This window comes from Anarhichas minor, unplaced genomic scaffold (assembly GCF_050575085.1).
Source record: "Anarhichas minor isolate MPS153535 unplaced genomic scaffold, ASM5057508v1 ptg000008l, whole genome shotgun sequence".
Classification (NCBI taxonomy): domain Eukaryota; kingdom Metazoa; phylum Chordata; class Actinopteri; order Perciformes; family Anarhichadidae; genus Anarhichas; species Anarhichas minor.
In genome coordinates this window covers 735,645-754,538 of record NW_027466454.1, presented here as the reverse complement: position 1 = coordinate 754,538, position 18,894 = coordinate 735,645, and the positions used below count along the sequence as shown (strand labels likewise).

The window sequence follows — 18,894 nt, the reverse complement described above, 5'->3', positions numbered from 1 at the left end:
AGAATACGAAGAAGGAGGGGGTGAAAGAAGAAAACGAAACGAAGGACGAGAGGAGAAATATTTACTGCTTCTGTGCAGGTTAAATTGATAAACATTTGAGAACAAAGTGATTGTGGACCATGCTGAGGGTTTGTCTGAGAGGAGCTAACGCCACAGCCCGGGTAAGCCTCGTGCCTTAGCATCTGTAGCCCCTCCTTTACTACCGTGAGCTAGCTACCATGTAACCACTCAGTGACCCACAGATTGCCCAAGGTGCCACAGTGGATTTTACTGTAAACTAGGTCGGATAGTTAACGTCAGCATGTACCATAACGTTGTATTTTTAGAATGAACACGGCTCTTTATTCATCGTTAAGTTGTCGTCAGAAAGAGTTGATGAGAACGATGCTTAATGTCGGTGCTAGCTGGTTAGCTTCTAGTGACATATGGCTAATGACATTTCAACCCCAAGTGAGCTAACGAGTTGAGCTAGCTACGTCTTACTGAGCAGGAGGCTAAGTCAAAAAACTGTCTTTATTTCATATTTCATTGTTATTTCGTGTCAGTAAAAGACAAAACCGCATGTTTTATAACAACTAACGTCAACGCTAATATTTAAAACTTTTAAAAATGTGTTTGCAATCTTTAAATATCATAAAAGATGATTCATTCTGGTACATGTATTTTACAGGATTAAGGCAGGAGTGTGTCCAATACTGTTTCCCACCATCCTTAATCCGAACCTAACACTACCGAAAATATTTGATGGATACATTTGTTCGAGTGGGGTTTGTACATCAATTACCTCGTATTTGTTGAAAGTTGGGTTACATCCGAGAGAACAGGAGAGAAGAGAATAAAACGACTTTATGTATCACCAAAGTGAAATTGTCTTTAGTCCACCAAAAACAGAGAAACAAAGAATGCATGAGAACAAGTAAGGTATCAAACTAATCGGGACATAAAGCGTTCCATCCCTGGTGTCTCAATCTCTGCTGTAGTATCTACCTGTTCACAGGTTAGAGAGCAATGTGAGCAAACATCCCTGTGAGGCATTATCTTGGAGAGCCATCAGTTTCTCATGACTACTGCAAAGTCTTTATCTTGGATGCAAGAGATCCTGGAGTTTTTGCACAAATGTGCTGCACTTTCCAAATAACAAAAATGGACCAGTTAGTTTTGTTCTTTCCACCTGAAAAAAGTCTGAGCGATCGAACTGCCAAAAAATGTGATTATAAAACAAAGGCGATATGGGGGTGCTGAATGTCAGATTTTTACATATAATTGCATTGTTTTCCCCATGACATGACATATAGCTTATTTTGGTATAAATATCAGCCTATTAATGAACACTGTTAAGTATGTGTGAATAAATCACCATGTAGACAAGGTTGCACTGTCCACATTTGCGGGACCATCTTATAGCCTCAGAAAAGGCTATGTAACAACAACATAAAAAATTACATTTATGAATAAGGGCACTCGCATAAGAACGTAGCGCTATCAGGGTGCTAAATAATTTTCTAAAATCAGCTGGTAGAAACAGCTGTTTCTACGCTTATAACAGCAGTCTGTGGCCAAATCCCAATGTCTCCCCTTACGGACTTTGAGGCGCGCTCCCGCGAAGTCCGTGAGGGTTTAGGGATGTCCCACTGTCAAATCGTCAAGTGTTTGAGGGCTCTCTCGCAGACATTTTGAGCCCTTTATGAACCCTTTCCGTAAGTCAGCATCGTATGCTGACTTAGCAATGTGACGTTAAACACGGGGTAACCAGTGGACGCATGGAGACGTAAAACAAAGGTAAACAAAGAGGACTTGTGTTCAGCCTGTCGTAATCAATTTACTCAGAAATATTAAGGGTTAAAGATGGAACAAAAAATAAACATGAAATCAGAAGACATTTATTTATTCATCAAATATTTGATTTTGTCATTGAAGCTGTTTTGACAAAAACGAGTAAATAGATTATATGAAGTTACCTCTCATCTTGTGAGGAAGGAGCCTGGAAGACGTTCAAATCAGGGAGTACAAAGTATAAAATAAATACACACAATTATACATCATATTTTTTGTCGTTTTCATGGTAACGTGATATGTTGCAGCAAAGTGCTGACCCATTCCTATTTACACCATCTCAAGCCCTCAGTCTCTCACACTCAACCACTTACCAGGTGATGTCAGTAAGTCCTTGAGGGTTCAGGGTTTGAGGGTTTAGGGGGGACATTGGGATTTGGCCTGTGTCTCTCTCCTGTTGACTGTCCCTTCTCTTCCCGTCCTTTCCCTTCTGTCTGTGGACTGCTCCAATAAGAGAAAATAGAATTAGGACAGAAAGTTCTATTTACAACCACCAAAAATAGACAGACTAAGAAACCGTGTCTCTCTGTCTAACCATCTCCGCTCTGTTTCAGTCCTATACACACACACACACAGCTCTGTCCATTATTGTGAAACAGTGTAGCGATAATAACATGTAATAATTTGGTCTATTTTTATTTTTTTCTATGGAGGCATAGAGTTTAATAAACAGAGGGAAATTCAATGAGCGAAAAAACTAAACAGAAAACATGATTCAACTATCGACTATGTCGACTATAGGCAAGGCACAGCTTGGTAAAGCCCACTGAGTCAGTTTTTGCAAAGACAAAAGTCTTGTCGCCTTGTCATATGATGCACCCAATCCTAGATTACAGCCTCACCTGTGATCAATAATTGTTCAATCAATTAGTGGGTGTGTATAAAAAGAACCCCAGCACACCAGACCTTCACATCAACTGCAACTTGACCTCTGACAACATGCCTAAGATTCACCCTGAGACCAAAGCGTTGATTATCAAGAGGCTGAAGACCAGATCCACTGCTGAGGTGGCTGACACCTTCAATGTGTCTCAGCGTCAAGTACAAAGAATAAGAAAAAGATTTGAAGAGACTGGAGATGTTTTTGACAAGCCCAGGTCCGGCAGACCCCGCAAGACAACTGCTCGGGAGGACCGTTTGTTGGCTCAAAAATCCAAGGCCAGCCCCTTTTCCACTGCAGCAGAGCTCCACCAGGCCTGGTCACCTCAAGTCCCCGTGTCAACCAGGACAGTTTGTAAAATTCTGTCTCAAAATGGCCTCCATGGTCGAATCAGTGCCCAGAAATCAGCACTAAACAAAAGGCAATTTTAAAAAACGTGTGGCATTTGCCAAGGCCCACAGCCTGCTAAAAGGATGGACGCTGGAAAAGTGGCAGAAGGTGGATTTCTCAGATGAATCTTCGGTTGAATTACATCACAGCTGCCGCAAATATTGCAGGAGACGTACTGGAGCCCGCATGGATCCGAGATTCACCCAGAAAACAGTTAAGTTTGGTGGCGGAAAAATCATGGTCTGGGGTTACATCCAGTATGGGGGTGTGCGAGAGATTTGCAGGGTGGAAGGCAATATCAATAGCCTAAAATATCAAGAAGTATTAGCTACCTCTTACATTCCCAACCATAAAAGGGGTCAAATTTTGCAGCAGGATGGTGCTCCATCGCATACTTCCATCTCTACATCAAAGTTCCTCAAGGCGAAGAAGATCAAGGTGATCCAGGACTGGCCAGCCCAGTCACCAGACATGAACATCATTGAGCATGTCTGGGGTAGAATGAAAGAGGAAGCATGGAAGACGAAACCAAAGAATCTTGATGAACTCTGGGAGGCATGTAAGACTGCTTTCTTTGCTATTCCTGATGACTTCATCAATAAATTGTATGAATCATTGTCGAACCGCATGGATGCAGTCCTTCAAGCTCATGGAAGTCATACAAGATATTAAATATGGATCTCACAGCACCACTACTTAATTCACTGATGTTATGCAACATATTTTTGTATTTGAAGTAAATTATTTGTTCAATTTTCAGATTACTCTCTGTAGGCGACAAAACTTTTGTCTTGCCAAAATCTGACCTTTCTGTGTTCATTAAATGATCAATCTTTCTTCAGTGAAGCAAATTTATTTTAGTATATTAAACATAATTTGGGAGGGTTTTAGCTTTCATATGAGCCATTTCTAAAACAATGGATTAATTAAAAGTCAGGTTATAAGCTGTTGTTTCTACAAAATGGATAAGTGACAAGACTTTTGTCAGGGACTGTAGTGTGTCAAATGAATGTCATTTTACACACATCACACAGGTACATAATAGTAGATGTGTGTATGTGCATGTTTCACACACAACAATCTCTCTTCCTCACTCCGTCTGTCCACCTGTCCTCTCTCTAGAAGAACTGCAGGAGAACCCCTCCAACCAATCTGCAACAATGCCGCCACTACACAGCAGGAGAGAGCAGGTAACACACACACACACACACACTGTACAGAGATGATTTGTGCAAAGTTTCAGGCCAATTCCAATCGTGCCCATTCCCCCTCCCACTCCATGACGGTAGTCACACTACTAGCTCAATGAAGCAGCTTCTTCATAGTGTAGCTTATGAATACAGTAGAAAGCTCTAGGACGAACTTCCCTCTCTCTGGTTAGGAGATTATAAATATATATCATAATTAGAAATACTTGATTAAGATGAAATTGGGTTACATTAGTTGATCCTATTCTACAGTAGATACATATATACCAGTGGCGGGCCGTGCATTTTATACCTGGGCCTTCACTGCTGTCCTGCAGCTGAAATACCACCTTATAACCACATGATGGCGCCACAGCTATTATTCATTTTTAAGGCTGTAACTATACGTCTTCGTATTAAACCGTTCGGTACGAGTCGTTTGAATAATGCTAGAGCATTTAGAAAATGCAAAAGCCTAAATTCAGGAAAATATAATGTTCTCAGCTGGTCTGGCTGTGGGATCCGCCACCATTCCTTAATGACAAGCAATTTACAACCCAAAGACATTATCATAGGATTTTACTTTCACAACTTGAACGTTGAAAGTACTGCTCTGCAATGTCTTTCCTCGTCTCAGTCTCCTGTGTCATGGTGTGTGGTACATCTGATCTCACTCAGTCAGAATGCCCATATTTGATTGGCTGAGCTGCATCACGTGATGTGATTCACTACCCGACAGCCTCTGCTGTTAAGTTTCAGAGCTGCACATGGACACTGAGCGGCATGTAATGCTGACGTCATTATAGGCCGGCTCGCAGGCTCTGATAGTCAAAGAATACGCCCAACGTGTCAAACTAAAGATCTGATTGGTTGAACACTATGACAATCAACAATATCGTCTCCATTTACTTTAATCTGCACTGGCTGCAGGTGAGAGTGTGCAGGCCTCTGTTCTTACCTAGAGACACAGAGGTGAAATCTGATTGGATAAAAGCTCTACTTAAAACAAGCTGCACTGGAAGCAGAGCAACTGAGGAAGACAGTAGCTGTGTAATGAGAAAATAAGATAATGGGAAAAATATTTTTCCCACTGATATATATATATATATATATATATATATATATATATATATCTCATAGATCAATTATAAGAAAAAGTCATGAACAAATAAGTATGTAAAAAATCTGCATTTTAATGTAATATAATGACATTACATATGGAAAAATATAATGATACAAATATGTAAATTATGTACACTACTTTATACAACAGTGTAAATAGTAATGCTGAAAATCTGATCCATGATTGTGAAGTGTGTTAAAAGGCAAGAATAATATTAAAATGTTGTAACAAAAGCAAATAAGAATGTTATTTTAAATACAGTGTTAATGCTAGTGTAAACCAGAGTTGTACTGTCAGTATTTTAGAGTTAAAAATACAATGATGGGGCTATAGCTGCTGATGGGGGTAAAAATAATAAATATATGTTGTGTATAAATATACAACACTTAACAATCAAATTAACACAATATGACAATATTAAATGTCTAGATGTGTTTGAGTAGTTAAAGAGCAAATATTTGTACGAGTACTGGCACGGAACCATCAGTACGGAGCGTGTTGCAACACGACTACAAAGCAGTGGTCAGTAAGGACAGCATGGATGTCGACTCGCTGTACGAGGGCCTGGGATGGCACTTATGATACGCGTAACGGAAGGGAAGTAGGTGGGGAGCTGGTTTGGAACTGGGCCTTGAATGAGCCTCATGGAGAGCTGGTTTCATTGTCACACCACATGCTGACTTCAGATTCATGTCTCTCCCTCTGCTGTCCTCCTCCACCACAGTGGTGCTGCTGCTAAAGTGATTGCTGCTGGCCTGGTGACAGTAGGCGGTGGCGTTGGAGGTACAATACTCTACGCAAAATGGGACCACAAGTTCAGAGCCGCCGTGGAGAACAATGTTCCATACTCGGACTGGCTCCTGGGTCTGGCTCTGGGACCTGCTCCTCAAGGTGGCATCAACAAACAGGTCAGGATGGATTCACAACATGTTTGGGCAATAAATAAGAGAGAGCTGGATTCTCTTCTTCTTTAGATCAGACTGTTTCCAGAAAACAAATAAATTCACTCCGACACAGAGCTGGAAAATATATGAATCCATTTATTTATATTACAGATGTGCTGAGCAGGACCTTAGTATCAGGAACACAGTTTAATGGATACGTATCGGTTAAAACAAAGCAGATCAATATGGGAGTGAGTTTGTATGGGAATATGAAGAATTGAATATGAAGAATTGTTTCAGCCACTTGTGTTTCAGCCACTTGTGTCAGAACTGACACTGTTCTGACACACAGCTTTACAAAATCCATTATATCTCCTCCAAAGCTCCGTTTACAAAACTGACCGGTTCAAATGATACATGTCATATAAGCTGTCACTGAGTCACCTTCACTGTGTGAGTAAGCTGAGGACAGGACAGAAGGAGACTCTCTGTTGTGTGCTTTCTCTCTGCAGCAGATGTGTGCACAGAAGAATCTCTATGACACGACTTGAGTTACAGACTGACTCTCCGCCAACTCATCCGCACTATCAGATCAGTAATTAAGTTCATCAACTTAATAGTTCCACGAGCTAGGTCTGAACTTGGAAAAACTGCTTTGAATGTTGGTGCACCTGACTCCTGGAACAAAATACAGCTCCTCTTTAAAATCACTTCACGTAGACCTTTTGGATAATTTAGAAATTAGATCTTAAATCTCCACCTTTTTTTACTACCAAGTCAAGTCTCCCTCAGCTCCTTCTGTATGTCCTGGGAGTTTTTTTTACAAATGTATAAATACACGGTTGATGGTCACTGATGGAACATATCTCCTATAATATTGGAGATTATATGTAAAGCTGTAGAATGCAGTTTGAAAGTGAGTTATCTAAAAGGCTGTTTTAACATTTCAGTGAAGGTGTTTAATGTTGCTGAAATAAAGCCACTGAATGCTGTTGAGCAAAGATCCAAACACTTAAAATCCACTGTTTTATTCACCCCAAACCTCATTACTGGAGCAGATTGTGCGCTTAAAGTAATGGCTCTTATATTTATTGTTCTTTATATTTTTCATCTTCAGCTGCTGGCCCCTGTGTTTTGTTAAAGCAGAAACAATCTATGAATTAATCGACAATACTGAATTGTGTTAACTTACTGACTTTCCCCTCTCTGACTCAGGCAGAAGGTAAATGTGCAGTCGCTATATATCTTACATGCATCAACATCTCTACGTCCACTAGATTAACATGGAGGCCTGCCTGTTTATGGTGAATCGTGGTATCGGAGCTCTATTTTTCATTCACCATGAGCGAGCGTAACTCACAGTGATAAAACTCAGTTGATTGAACAAACTCTGATCAGCTGTTCTGAGTTTTCCATCTCCGGGTTCATCAACTCAGTGTTCAGAGTTAGCCTCAGAGTTAGCTGCTTTCTGTGGCAGGGCCCTGATTGTGATACGTGGCTCTGTACAAAACGTGTTGAGCCCTCAGGCCTCATGTCTGCTGTTGCTGCTGTGTAGATGGAGATGGCCCAGCCTGCCTCTATGATGGAGAAACCGGTGAAGGCGCCCAAAGAGAAGAAGAAGGTGAAGGAGGCAGAGAGTCCAGCCAAAGAGACAAGTCCCGTCCCATCACAGCCCGCACAGAACATAGAGGGTAAGTCTCTGATTTGTCATGTACACTCTTGAAACTCTTGACTTGAGTTATTGCCTTTGACCAGGAGGAGTTAGGGGCCAGTGTGATTTATAAGCTGCTAATGTAGTTTTAATCACCGTAGGTAGATTTATTTTTACAACACAAAACAACATGTAAGAACAGTCTTATGGACCCAAGAGGGAGGAAGGCTGAGCCAACAACGTGTTGTGATTGTAAAAGTCTTTCTGTGTGTTTTCTGTGCACCCATAGAGGTCTCTGAGGGTAAGCGCTCTTCTGTGCTTATCTAGCTGTAGAGTGCTGAGCTCATGCCTTTCTCTAGACTTTAGAGGTGAAACTATCAAAGGCAACACACACAGGCGACAAGGTGGCAACTGCTTTCTCAAATAATTAAAAAAGCGAAATAAATAATCTATATTTCAAAATCAATCTGTATTTAAATTATCTATTTATTTGCTGTTTCATTCCATTTTGAAATTTGAACTATTGTTTGTTGATTGGTCATCTTAAAATTCAGTCTTTAGTCTTTGTGTTTTATTCCGTTCTTAAATATACATTTAAGTTGTTTATTTATTTATGTATCTTTGATTTATTGCTGTTTTTTTACATCATTTTATCCTGAGCAAGAAGCCGACGACAGTCTGAAGTCACGTTTTAAAATACGAGTGAGCAATCTCTCAGCCAACATCAACTCCCTCTCTCTTTGTTTAAATACTATTATTATTAGTAATAGTACAAACCCTGTCCAAATCTTCATCAAATGGCTGACAATCTGTTAAAAACCTCTGCCCAAAGTATAAGAAAACTTAAAGTGTTAAACTTAAACTTAAACTTATTTCACCAGATAGGTAAGAAATCCTGGACTGTTAAGTGATCACTAAATCATATTTGGGTAGGCTAACTATCAACACCTTCAGCATCGGTGTCTGTGTGTCTGTGTGGGGGAGGGGCAGCCTGGATGTGGTGATCCACGGAGAGACGGTGATGATGATGTTGCTCTTGAAGGGAGCGTCCCTGCTGGGGAGGAGGAAAGTGATGTAACCGCTATGATGTCCTTACAATCCTCGTGGTCCTTTTAAGGGATAAGTCTACTGTCAGGATAATATTACATTTAAGCAAAATGCCAGAATTCACTGCCTCTACGCTTTATGTCTCAAAGGGGAAGATTCATGAGTACAGTCTGATGGGACTGTACTAATGACTAGTGTTATAATGTAGTTTATAACCTAGTCCTTCACAGCATTTAGGGCACACTGTAATGCAATCCAGAACAACCAACTCTGATAAATGCTTCCATACACTTGAAGCTATTGGTGCAGAAAATGTATCTAGTTTTATTTTACATTTACAAAATCTGTGTATGAGTCATCATGGCTAAATGAGGTGTCGGGGACACCGACTGTAGCAGGAAGTACAGCAGAGGAGGTTAAGAATACTTTGCCAAGTGTTTATATTTCTGTCTGTCTGTGTGCAAAAAGACTCTCTGTAACCTTTCTGTATTCATGTCCCATCCAGAGGCTTCAGCAGAAGCTACTCATATCATCTCAGCCATCAGTGAGATCTCTACAGTCCCTGCTCCATGTGACACAGAGGCAGCAGCAGTCAAAGGTAACACCATCCAGCTGCACCTCTCCACCACTGTACGCTTTGGTATCTTAAAGATCGGGTTGGTAATATTGAGTACACTCCACAGAGCACAACAGGTTTTAGAAAGTATCCAACTCTTTTTCCTCTCTGAAAGTTGCTAAATGTGGTTAGAAAATCTGCAGCACTGGCCCAATCCCAATCTCCACCCTCACCCACTCACAGACTTTGAGGCGCATTCTTCCCTTCTTTTCATTTGTTATTGAAGCAGTTTTGATAAAAACAAGTAAATAGATTTTTTTGATTGGTTGATTTGATATTTAACAATTACCTCTCATCTTGTAAGGCAAGAGCTTGGAAGACGTTCACATCAGCGGAGTAAAACATAAAAAAAAATCTCCCTCAGGTAGTCAATTCAGCCCAAATGAAATGGTTGGATGGAAGTACCACGCTAATGTTAGGCTATAAACGAACTACACCACGGTGACACGGCGTGAGTACACAACCACGCTGTGAGGGTGGACTAGTCGGCATGATGGCATTTAGTCATCTCATTAGCTACTGCTTTTTTAAAGTCACCCAAAAGCCTCTAAATTCACAAGAGGAGTATTTACAGAAGACTTTTATATCGCAGAACAGCAGCTTGTGTTAACCACAGACCCTTACAGGCATCTAACCAAAAAGCCATTAATAAACACATTAACTTTGAGCTGACTTGTTTCCTGGTTTTAAGACTCATTCCTGCAGCAGTCTATTTCAACAAATATGACAAACAATGTTTTTGAAGAACACTACCAACCCTAGTTTTAAAGTAAAAGCACAAGTTCAAGCTTTGGACATTTAGATCAATGTATAGATGAAACTCAGAAAACTCAAAGATCAGAAACTGCCACCTGGAAGGTCCAAAATAACCAAATCTTTAAAAGGATGAGGGTTATATCACAGTGAACACAAGTCAAACACATAGCCACATACAACCAGGTCACATTGTTTGTGCATGTTTTCTCTAGAGGAGTGCAAAGAGTGCCACGAGCATACGGAGCCTCCAGTGACAGCACTGGTTCACCCTGACACAGAGGCCCCGCTGAGAGAGAGACCAGTAGAGGAAGTGGCAGCCAGGCTGGCTCAACAAGACCAGGAGGAACAGGACACCCTCGCATGTAGGCTGACCACACACGCACACCACACACACGCACACATAATTAAGCAGTGACATGTCAACCACCTAAATAAGTGGGTAAATGTGTGTTAAGTAGTGAAATAATGGTACCACTTCAACAAAAATGATGGAAAACCATATTTATATATTTTTATTTATTTTCTTCACAATTTCAATCTATACATTAACCTCTCAGAAACATTACAATTCTTTTATTGGCCGATGTCGATGATTAGCTTTTTTAGAAGAAGGAGGTATGAACATTCCACTGCTTAATCTCCTCTACTCTCGACTCTCTCCCTACCTCACGTGTGTCTGTCTGTGTTTGTGTCTGTTTTGCAGCTGTATCAGCCAGTCTTGAGGACTTACTGGCCAGCTCGGCTAAAGCTACGCTGCAGGCCATTGGAGCTCAGGAGGCAGCCCTGCAGGCTATCGCACAGCATACACACAAACTGAAGGAGGCTATGGAAGCAGAGGTAAATAATACAGTGCCACTGGTACAGGTGTCGAAAATGTCATTAGATCCATGTGGTTTGTTGTGTTTTAGTGTTAGACCCAGGGGCTGGGACTCCAGAGGCTCCAGTTACGTATTAATCAGTTCCATCATTATCACCATTGACTTTCCACCGTGATGGTAGAGATGAGGATCATTACACAAGGACTTTAAAGATCTCCATCCATCTATTTCCTTCTGCGTATCCGGGGGCCCTGTCGTGGTGGCAGCAGGGCCCACCAGCGTTTTCCAGCTCCTCCTGAGGGATCCGGTGGTGACCTGGGTCTACCTGGGATGTCCTACCAGCTCTAATGAGAGGCTTTCAGGAAGCGTCCTGATCAGATGCCTGAACCACCTCACTACAAAACATTGTACCAGTGTTTCCTGTCATGCAACATTGTTAATGCGGATCATGATTGCTTTGCAGTAGACTGATTACAGTTCATATTAAATCCAGGTCCCACCTCAGGAGAAGTCGGCCCAGTGGAAGGATCTGGAAGCTGCTCTAGCTGATAGAACCGCTGCCGTGAATGCTGCTGGAACTGCTCTGTTGAATGCCAAGTAAGACATATATCTAAGCACACACAAACACACCTGCTGGGCTGAATCAGCTCATCGCATCGAGTTTATCATACTAGATTTTGACAATCCTCTCCCTCTTCAGATATGTGGTCTTGGCTCTGTGATGATACATGACAGCTCCACTCCGTCCGCTTCCTCATCCCTTCTCTCCCGTCTCTCTCCCCCTATAGTGAAGCTCTGGGCAGTCTCAAGTCAGAGATTGACCAGTCTAAAGGGCTGAAGGTCTCTGCTGTTCGCCCACTGGTTTTAGCAGCAGAGGAGAATCTCCATAACATGGTGGTGGACTTGGACAAAGTGGTCACGAAGGTAAGGACATTATTTTGGACATTCTCTACAACCAGACGAAAATACTGTTCAGGGTATTTCTACATTGCATTGAATGAGACCCTTGAATCTACACTTACGTGATTGGCTGAAAGGGAAGCAGCCATCTGATTGGCTACAGATAATTCCCTTTAATGCATTTGTGAATGGAGTCAAGTCATGGGAGTCTCAAAAATACACACACACACACACACACACACATATAAATGTATCAAAATCTAAATATGTTTTGATTAAAATTTCAAATACTTGTATTTGGGGATTATATTTTTGTGTGCATTGAAAGATATTCATGTGGCGAGTCTTTTATATATAAATCCTTAAATACATTTATAAGAACGTCTATGTGCATTCATATTATATTATATGATATTGAGACTGATATGACTCCATATGAAAAATGGCGATTCTTTTGGCTCGGCGGTTGCACAACGAGCCCAGTGACCCACAGAGGAAACTCATTTCAGACATTCTGAGACTTTATATCTCAGTGCAACTATCCCGGATAAATATAGGTTCAATCAATAAATAGATATGAATAGTGAGGGGTGGAACGTAGATCTACTGCTAAATGGAAATCAGCTCTCTCTGCGTTTTCATTACTCAACAGAAATGCAGTGCAATGTCAGTACATAAAGCTGCTTAAAAATCGTGTGTGTGTGTGTGTGTGTGTGCGTGTGCGTGTGTGTGTGTAGGTGCAGTCTGCAGAGTCAGAATCTAAGATTGTCACCCAGTACAGTGAACTTGTTAATGAAGCCAAACTACAGTTCCAGAGGGAAGTAAGCAGCCTCACTCCAGAGATCCAGGCCAACTGGAAGGGACTCAGTAAGACCACACACACGCGCAGGCAGTAACGGGAAACACATATTTGACAAAACGTTCCAGTCCAAAAGGGAGGTGGGCAGAATCCATCCCGTGGAAGGCGCTATAAAGAGTTCCTCCAGCAACAGAACAGAACATACACCTGTTTTCATGTTAGAGGCATATTTGATTGTGACACATGAAAACAAATCATGTAAAATGGAATGTAGCATATTCTATGTGAAACGTGTTAAATGTACATATAATTCTAAAGTTCCTGATCCCATCACCCCACTGATGTCTACGAATACTCTAGTTGCAATTTAGGGGAGTAACAAAATATTGATACACTTGAGTATTGCACTACTATATTTTATGATACTGTTAAATTCTCTAAAACACTATTGATTTTTAATTGATAATTTACATGCAAAGATTGACGGCAGACAGTGGCTCAGAGCAGTGCTATCATGTTGGACTCAGATCACACTGTTATGATTTCATGAAAGTAAACTTTTTATTACTCAGATTGTATACATATGGTGGTGTGTTCTCTATGCTATGACAGCTAAAATCATTTTAGTAGTATATTGATCATAACCCCTGTATCATGATGCGTAGTGTATCGTAAGATTCTTGCCAACACACAGGCCTACTGTCAACACTAGTACATAGTGTATCCTCTTTATCTATGTGGGATGGGACTGTGATGCACTTGTGCTCTCTCATAAAGATAAACACCTGAAGTGGAGTTCTTCCGACAAAACATATTTGCAAAATAACTTAGTGTCTTTGTGCGTTAGCCGGTAAACTGTCAGCGGATGACCTGAACGCCCTGATTGCCCACGCACACCGTCGCATTGACCAGCTGAATCGAGAGCTGGCTGAGCAGAGAGTCAGGGAGCAGATCCACATTGATGCATCGCTGGAGCAGCAGAAGTTGGAGGACCAGAAAGCCCTAGAGAAAGCTGTTCTCACTGCCGTGCAGCACGTCAAGGAGGACACCCGGCTGGAGCAGGAGAGGAAGGTAAGGACGGGACACCAGCGGTTCAGGGTTTGCTGACCTTGATCTGCATTTGGAGCCACCAAGATGTAACTGTGCTATGGCACAAACGTCCTCTCAGACGTGTGTGTGTGTGTGTGTGTGTGTGTGTGTGTGTGTGTGTGTGTGTGTGTGTGTGTGTGTGTGTGTGTGTGTGTGTGTGTGTGTGTGTGTGTGTGTGTGTGTGTGTGTGTGTGTGTGTGTGTGTGTGTGTGTGTGTGTGTGTGTGTGTGTGTGTGTGTGTGTGTGTGTAGCTGTCTGAATTAAGGGAAGTGATGGAGGCAGAGATGAGGACTCAGCTCCGGCGTCAGGCAGCTGCTCACACGGACCACGTCCAAGATGTCCTCAAAGTCCAGGAGACGGAGCTGAGAGCTGATGCTGAGCAGGTCTCCACACTGCCTCACACATTCTTCACACACACTCAATCCAAAAGGTGGAGCACACCGATGAGTAAATGATGCGTCTATTGGACGTCAGTACTTTATCTACTGTTCTTCTTTGATCACATAACTCATTAAATCATTATAGCAAGACTGCACTCAAACTCTGTAAGAGAGGACTCTGTGTGGCCAGGACACGTGAACAGATGCAGCCAGCTTGGTGCCTGTAGCATCCACACATCCACTTAACTGGCATAGTCGTGGGCACGTCACCTTCAACGCTGGGCTGTGTGTTTGTTCAGGTCCTGGGCAGTAAGATGCTGGAGCAGGAGACCCACTACCGCCAGCTGAGCCAGGAACAGCTGGATAACTTCACTCTGGATATGAACACTGCCTACGCAAGACTGAAGGGGATGGAGGAGGCCATAGACAGTGAGATACACACGCACACAATGAATCTTAATTAACTGTAATTGACACTGAAGTACACCATATTGGTGCTTGCTCCAAATACTGGTCCTGATGCAGGATGATTCAAAATTCATCCGTTATTTTCTTGTGGTCTAATAAGTCCAAAAACATTATTAACATGAGCAAATCTCCCAAATCCCAAAGTATAAAGTGTGGAAGAGAGATTTGTTATAGGGTACATCCCAAGTCTCTTAATTGCATCCCCGTTTGCCTCACTTGCGTCCTTTCCTTGCGTCAGTCCCTCCCAGGGATGCATGGAGGAAACCATACGAAGAGAGAGGAAATGAGGAAATATGTTTTAAGAGACATGAAACGTCCTTTCCTCAGTTGCGTCTCGTGAAGCGACGTCTGTTTCTGATGACGGCGGCCACTGATCACAGCTGATCACAGATGGATCAGCTGTCAGTCGGCTTTAACAGCTGGAGAGACTTTTGAGAAGTTTGTCTGTTCACATGATCACTGTACTTAATAATAGTAACTAATAATACTAATAACTAATAAAGACACACAGTAATCACCACTGTAGAGGTGTTTCTCTCTGTAGTCTGTTACATCTTTAACAAACTTCTGTTTATAAGCACAGGACCGATTTCTACCGGCAGAATGCGTCTGTACATTTTGAAATTCAGATTGTGACGTCATTATTAATTAACCCAAACTATGATTATGGTTTCTCTTGACTACTGGAATTAATTTATTACGCTCGATGTTTCAGGTTAAATTGAAATTATAAAACTCATCAAACCTGACACTCAGGAATGATCAGCCTCACGTGACTGAATGGAAATGATGATAAATAATGTAAAACGTTTTTTGTCTCTCCAGCTCTCTCTGACTTTAATTGTATCCATAATAAAAGTTATTGAGGGAAATATCAGATCATGAAAAGACAAATTTCTAATAAATGAAGAAAATTGTTTGTGGTCCTTTTTGTTGTTCAGACTACAATGAACATATATTTAAACCAGACGGTGAATCAGAAAACTAATCAAATATAAAACTAGAGTTTAATCTGCGATCTTTCTTCACTCTGGTATGAAACTCCAGTCAGTCACTCCGATCAGCTGCAGCGTCCAATCACATAACTGATGAACAATGAGGGGGCGTGTCCGCCGTTAAAACACTTCCTGGAAGGCTGTTCTTGTGCATCCTCACTCATGGCTCCTCAGAGATCCCTCCTCACTCCTCCGAGCCAAATAAGAGTTTTGGGACGGCCGTCAATATGGCGGAGCAGAACAACTTCCGGTTCAATCGAGGAGCGAGGAAATGACAATTAAGAGACTTGGGATGTACCCATGGATGACACCCAGGGGAAGGTCATAGGGTCCCAGTTTATTTCCTGTTGCAGAACAAAGAACATGATGAAGAAGGAAAGTGGTGTTCTACATTGATCTGATGTTATCAGAACACTAATTCAAAATTTGAACATATCGATATCAAAACATCAGTCAACATCACGTAACGTATGTATCCGCCAATACATTGCCAGGAAGTTGTTATAGAGGATGGGTATATAGTTGCAAAGCGTGCCATCCACAAGTGACTGCAAAGAGGTCCAACACTTTGAATATATTCCAACATCTTGAAAATAATCATCCAGCCCTTTATGCTGAAGTCAAGGTAAAAAACAGTAACTTGCTAGCTGGACCAAAAGAGTTTAAAGTGGGCCAGGAGTAGTCCATAATAATGTGTGGATATCATACTACCAACAGAGGAGGACTGTATTCCTACACCTTCATCCTATTTAACAGTATATCCGGACGTTACACTATGCAAATAACTGGAATCAGTAGAAGCTGATGATAAATATTTCAGTTCATTAGCTATATTAGAAATATTATGATTTAATAATCGTGAAAACCAAGAAATTGTGATATTTCCTCCGATAATAATCGTGGTTTCAAAATCACACATTGCGACATCACTAGACCCAAACTGTTGCATAGCAATGTACTTCTGTTTCAGAACTGACAACACTGATTGGTATTTGACTTCCTTTTGTTAGTCTCCTATCCAAATGTTATACTGGATGACTTCACAAGTTTGACACTTTGAGAGAGTAGCTCATGTTCACAAATATTAAATATTAAATGATTGTGTGTTGCAAATGCAGTCCGTCCACGACTGTAGAGTGAGTCAGAGAGAGGAGTTACTTGGTCTCTGCTGATAAATGTAGAAATAATAATGTGGGTTTGATCAAAGCTATGAAGCATATATACACTGTTCAGTGGTTTATTTATGATTTATTTAAAGATATGGACTCATGGCAGAATAGTACAACATCTGGACTCTTCATCCCCGGGCTCATGTAAACACCTTCCTGTCTTTTAATTGCAGGTCATGTGGTAGCGGAGGAGGAGGCCCGTAAAGCCCACCAGCTCTGGCTCTCTGTGGAGGCTCTTAACTACTCGTTAAAGATGGCTGACGCTGACTCCCCCACCATGCCTCTAGAGGGCGCTGCTCAGGCTGTGCGAGACAGCTGCCACGACAATGACTTTGCCTTGGCTCTGGCAACGGCCCTTCCAGAAGAATCCCTGCAGCGCGGCGTGTACAGCGAGGCCTCCCTCCGTGCCCGCTTCAACTCCCTTCGATCGCTGGCTCGCCGAGTCGCCCTCGTCGATGAAACTCACAACTCCTTGTACCAGTATTTCTTGTCCTACCTTCAAGCTGCGCTGCTGTTCGAGGCCAAACAGGAAGCCCCACCCGGCCAGCTGGGCAGCGAGGATTTAGACCCATTCAAGCTTCTGTCGTATGCTAGCTTCTGCTTAGAGCATGGGGATTTGGAGTTGGCAGCTAAACTGGTGAACCAGTTGAGAGGAGAGGCCAGGAGAGTGGTGGAGGACTGGCTGACTGAAGCCAGACTCACACTGGAGACTAGGCAGGTGGTCAGTCTGCTGTCTGCTTATGCAAATGCTGTGGGGTTAGGAACCACCCAGGCTCCGTAGGTTGCCACGCTCATGTAACCTGGCAACCCTTAAAGGAACAATCCACTGAAAGTCCCTCTTTTGAGTATCAAGGAGTCTCCACTGGCTTGAAAGGTGGCGAGGTGGGGTTGGGGGAGTGTTTGATGCTCACTAGAGATTGTTAGTGGTGTATTCCTTTAAGGGGACTGAAGTTAACCAAATGATTCAAGTTCAGATGTAACATAAGTAACAGAATCGTTTTAAAGTCACTATGGAGGATATTTTGAATAATTGAATTATTGCACTTATCAATCTAGTCTTGTCAATTCAGATCCACTGGTTTGGTTCAGGTATTTATCCCCCCCTCCTCCTCTCTAACCCTCAATGAAGCCTAAGACTCGTTAAAGAATGTCCGGCTGCATTTCTTTTTGTCAACACTGCACATGTTCCAATAAATCATCAACTACTATGCTGTCTGTTAAATGTTTTATTTCCTCCTTCACAACTGTTACTGTTCCAAAGACTAAGGAAAGATGATCAGGTCTAAAGGAACAAACGTATACATCTTCATTCATGTTTTGATTATTTATAAGAGTTGCTGTCTGATTCAGTGATCAGCTCAAGAGAAAGCAGAACAAGATTAAAATACCTTCAGCCAACACTTAGGGTTGTCCCGGTGCTGGTTCTCCACGTGTGGACAGAGTATACAAAGAAGCCTCCATCAGGTCTTTGGTTGGGTTTGGACTTCACAAGTCACACATTTGACTGCACAGTCACAAGCTGTGCAGTCAAATGTGTAGAAAGGAAAGGAAGGGCATCAGTGCACATCTGTCCAGCTGTAGGTTGGGGTAAGGGTTTGGGTTAGATGTGTTTCTGGAGGATTAAGGTTTACAAAAACACCAAGATTAGAAAGTCAAGGCCACATGAGAACCTTGAGAGTTGTTGCCAGGATTGAAATACAGTGTAGTGGCCTCCGTCACCTGTGAGGGGAGCAGTACCCCATGTAACCTGGACGTGAGGAGGTTCATCAGTGATCGGCTCATGTTTATTGGAGCAAAGTTTATCCTACGGTATGTCAACCTGTATGATTAAAGCTACGTGTATAAAAGATGTTTTCAGTTCCTGAACAGAGAGGTGGTCGTGAAGCGTTAAACTTTGTTGTAATGTGAG

General features: G+C 42.0%; 1 protein-coding gene across 3 annotated transcripts; it reads left to right on the top strand.

Moving 5' to 3' along the window:
• immt (inner membrane protein, mitochondrial (mitofilin)) lies at positions 1-18,193 on the top strand. 3 transcript variants are annotated; one of them, XM_076086788.1, is made up of 14 exons: positions 1-161; positions 4,226-4,293; positions 6,138-6,321; positions 7,853-7,988; positions 9,501-9,593; positions 10,580-10,729; positions 11,071-11,204; positions 11,679-11,782; positions 11,974-12,109; positions 12,823-12,952; positions 13,732-13,955; positions 14,225-14,356; positions 14,653-14,782; positions 17,159-18,193. In XM_076086788.1, exons 1-14 carry the CDS (start codon positions 120-122, stop codon positions 17,764-17,766), a joined length of 2,271 nt encoding a protein of 756 aa, XP_075942903.1. In that variant the 5' UTR covers positions 1-119; the 3' UTR covers positions 17,767-18,193. The 3 variants fall into 3 exon arrangements, with proteins under 3 accessions (XP_075942903.1, XP_075942904.1, XP_075942905.1); XM_076086789.1 differs by lacking the exon at positions 1-161 and adding an exon at positions 2,497-3,662; XM_076086790.1 differs by lacking the exons at positions 1-161; positions 4,226-4,293; positions 6,138-6,321 and adding an exon at positions 6,887-6,892.
• Positions 18,194-18,894: the final 701 nt, after the last annotated feature.

Excerpts from the sequence above, each read along its gene's own strand:
- immt (XM_076086788.1), top strand. The coding sequence starts at position 120 with ATGCTGAGGGTTTGTCTGAGAGGAGCTAACGCCACAGCCCGG. Across the intron at positions 162-4,225 it reads GAGCTAACGCCACAGCCCGG|AAGAACTGCAGGAGAACCCC; the intron begins GTAAGCCTCGTG and ends TCCTCTCTCTAG. Across the intron at positions 11,205-11,678 it reads AGGAGGCTATGGAAGCAGAG|GTCCCACCTCAGGAGAAGTC; the intron begins GTAAATAATACA and ends TATTAAATCCAG.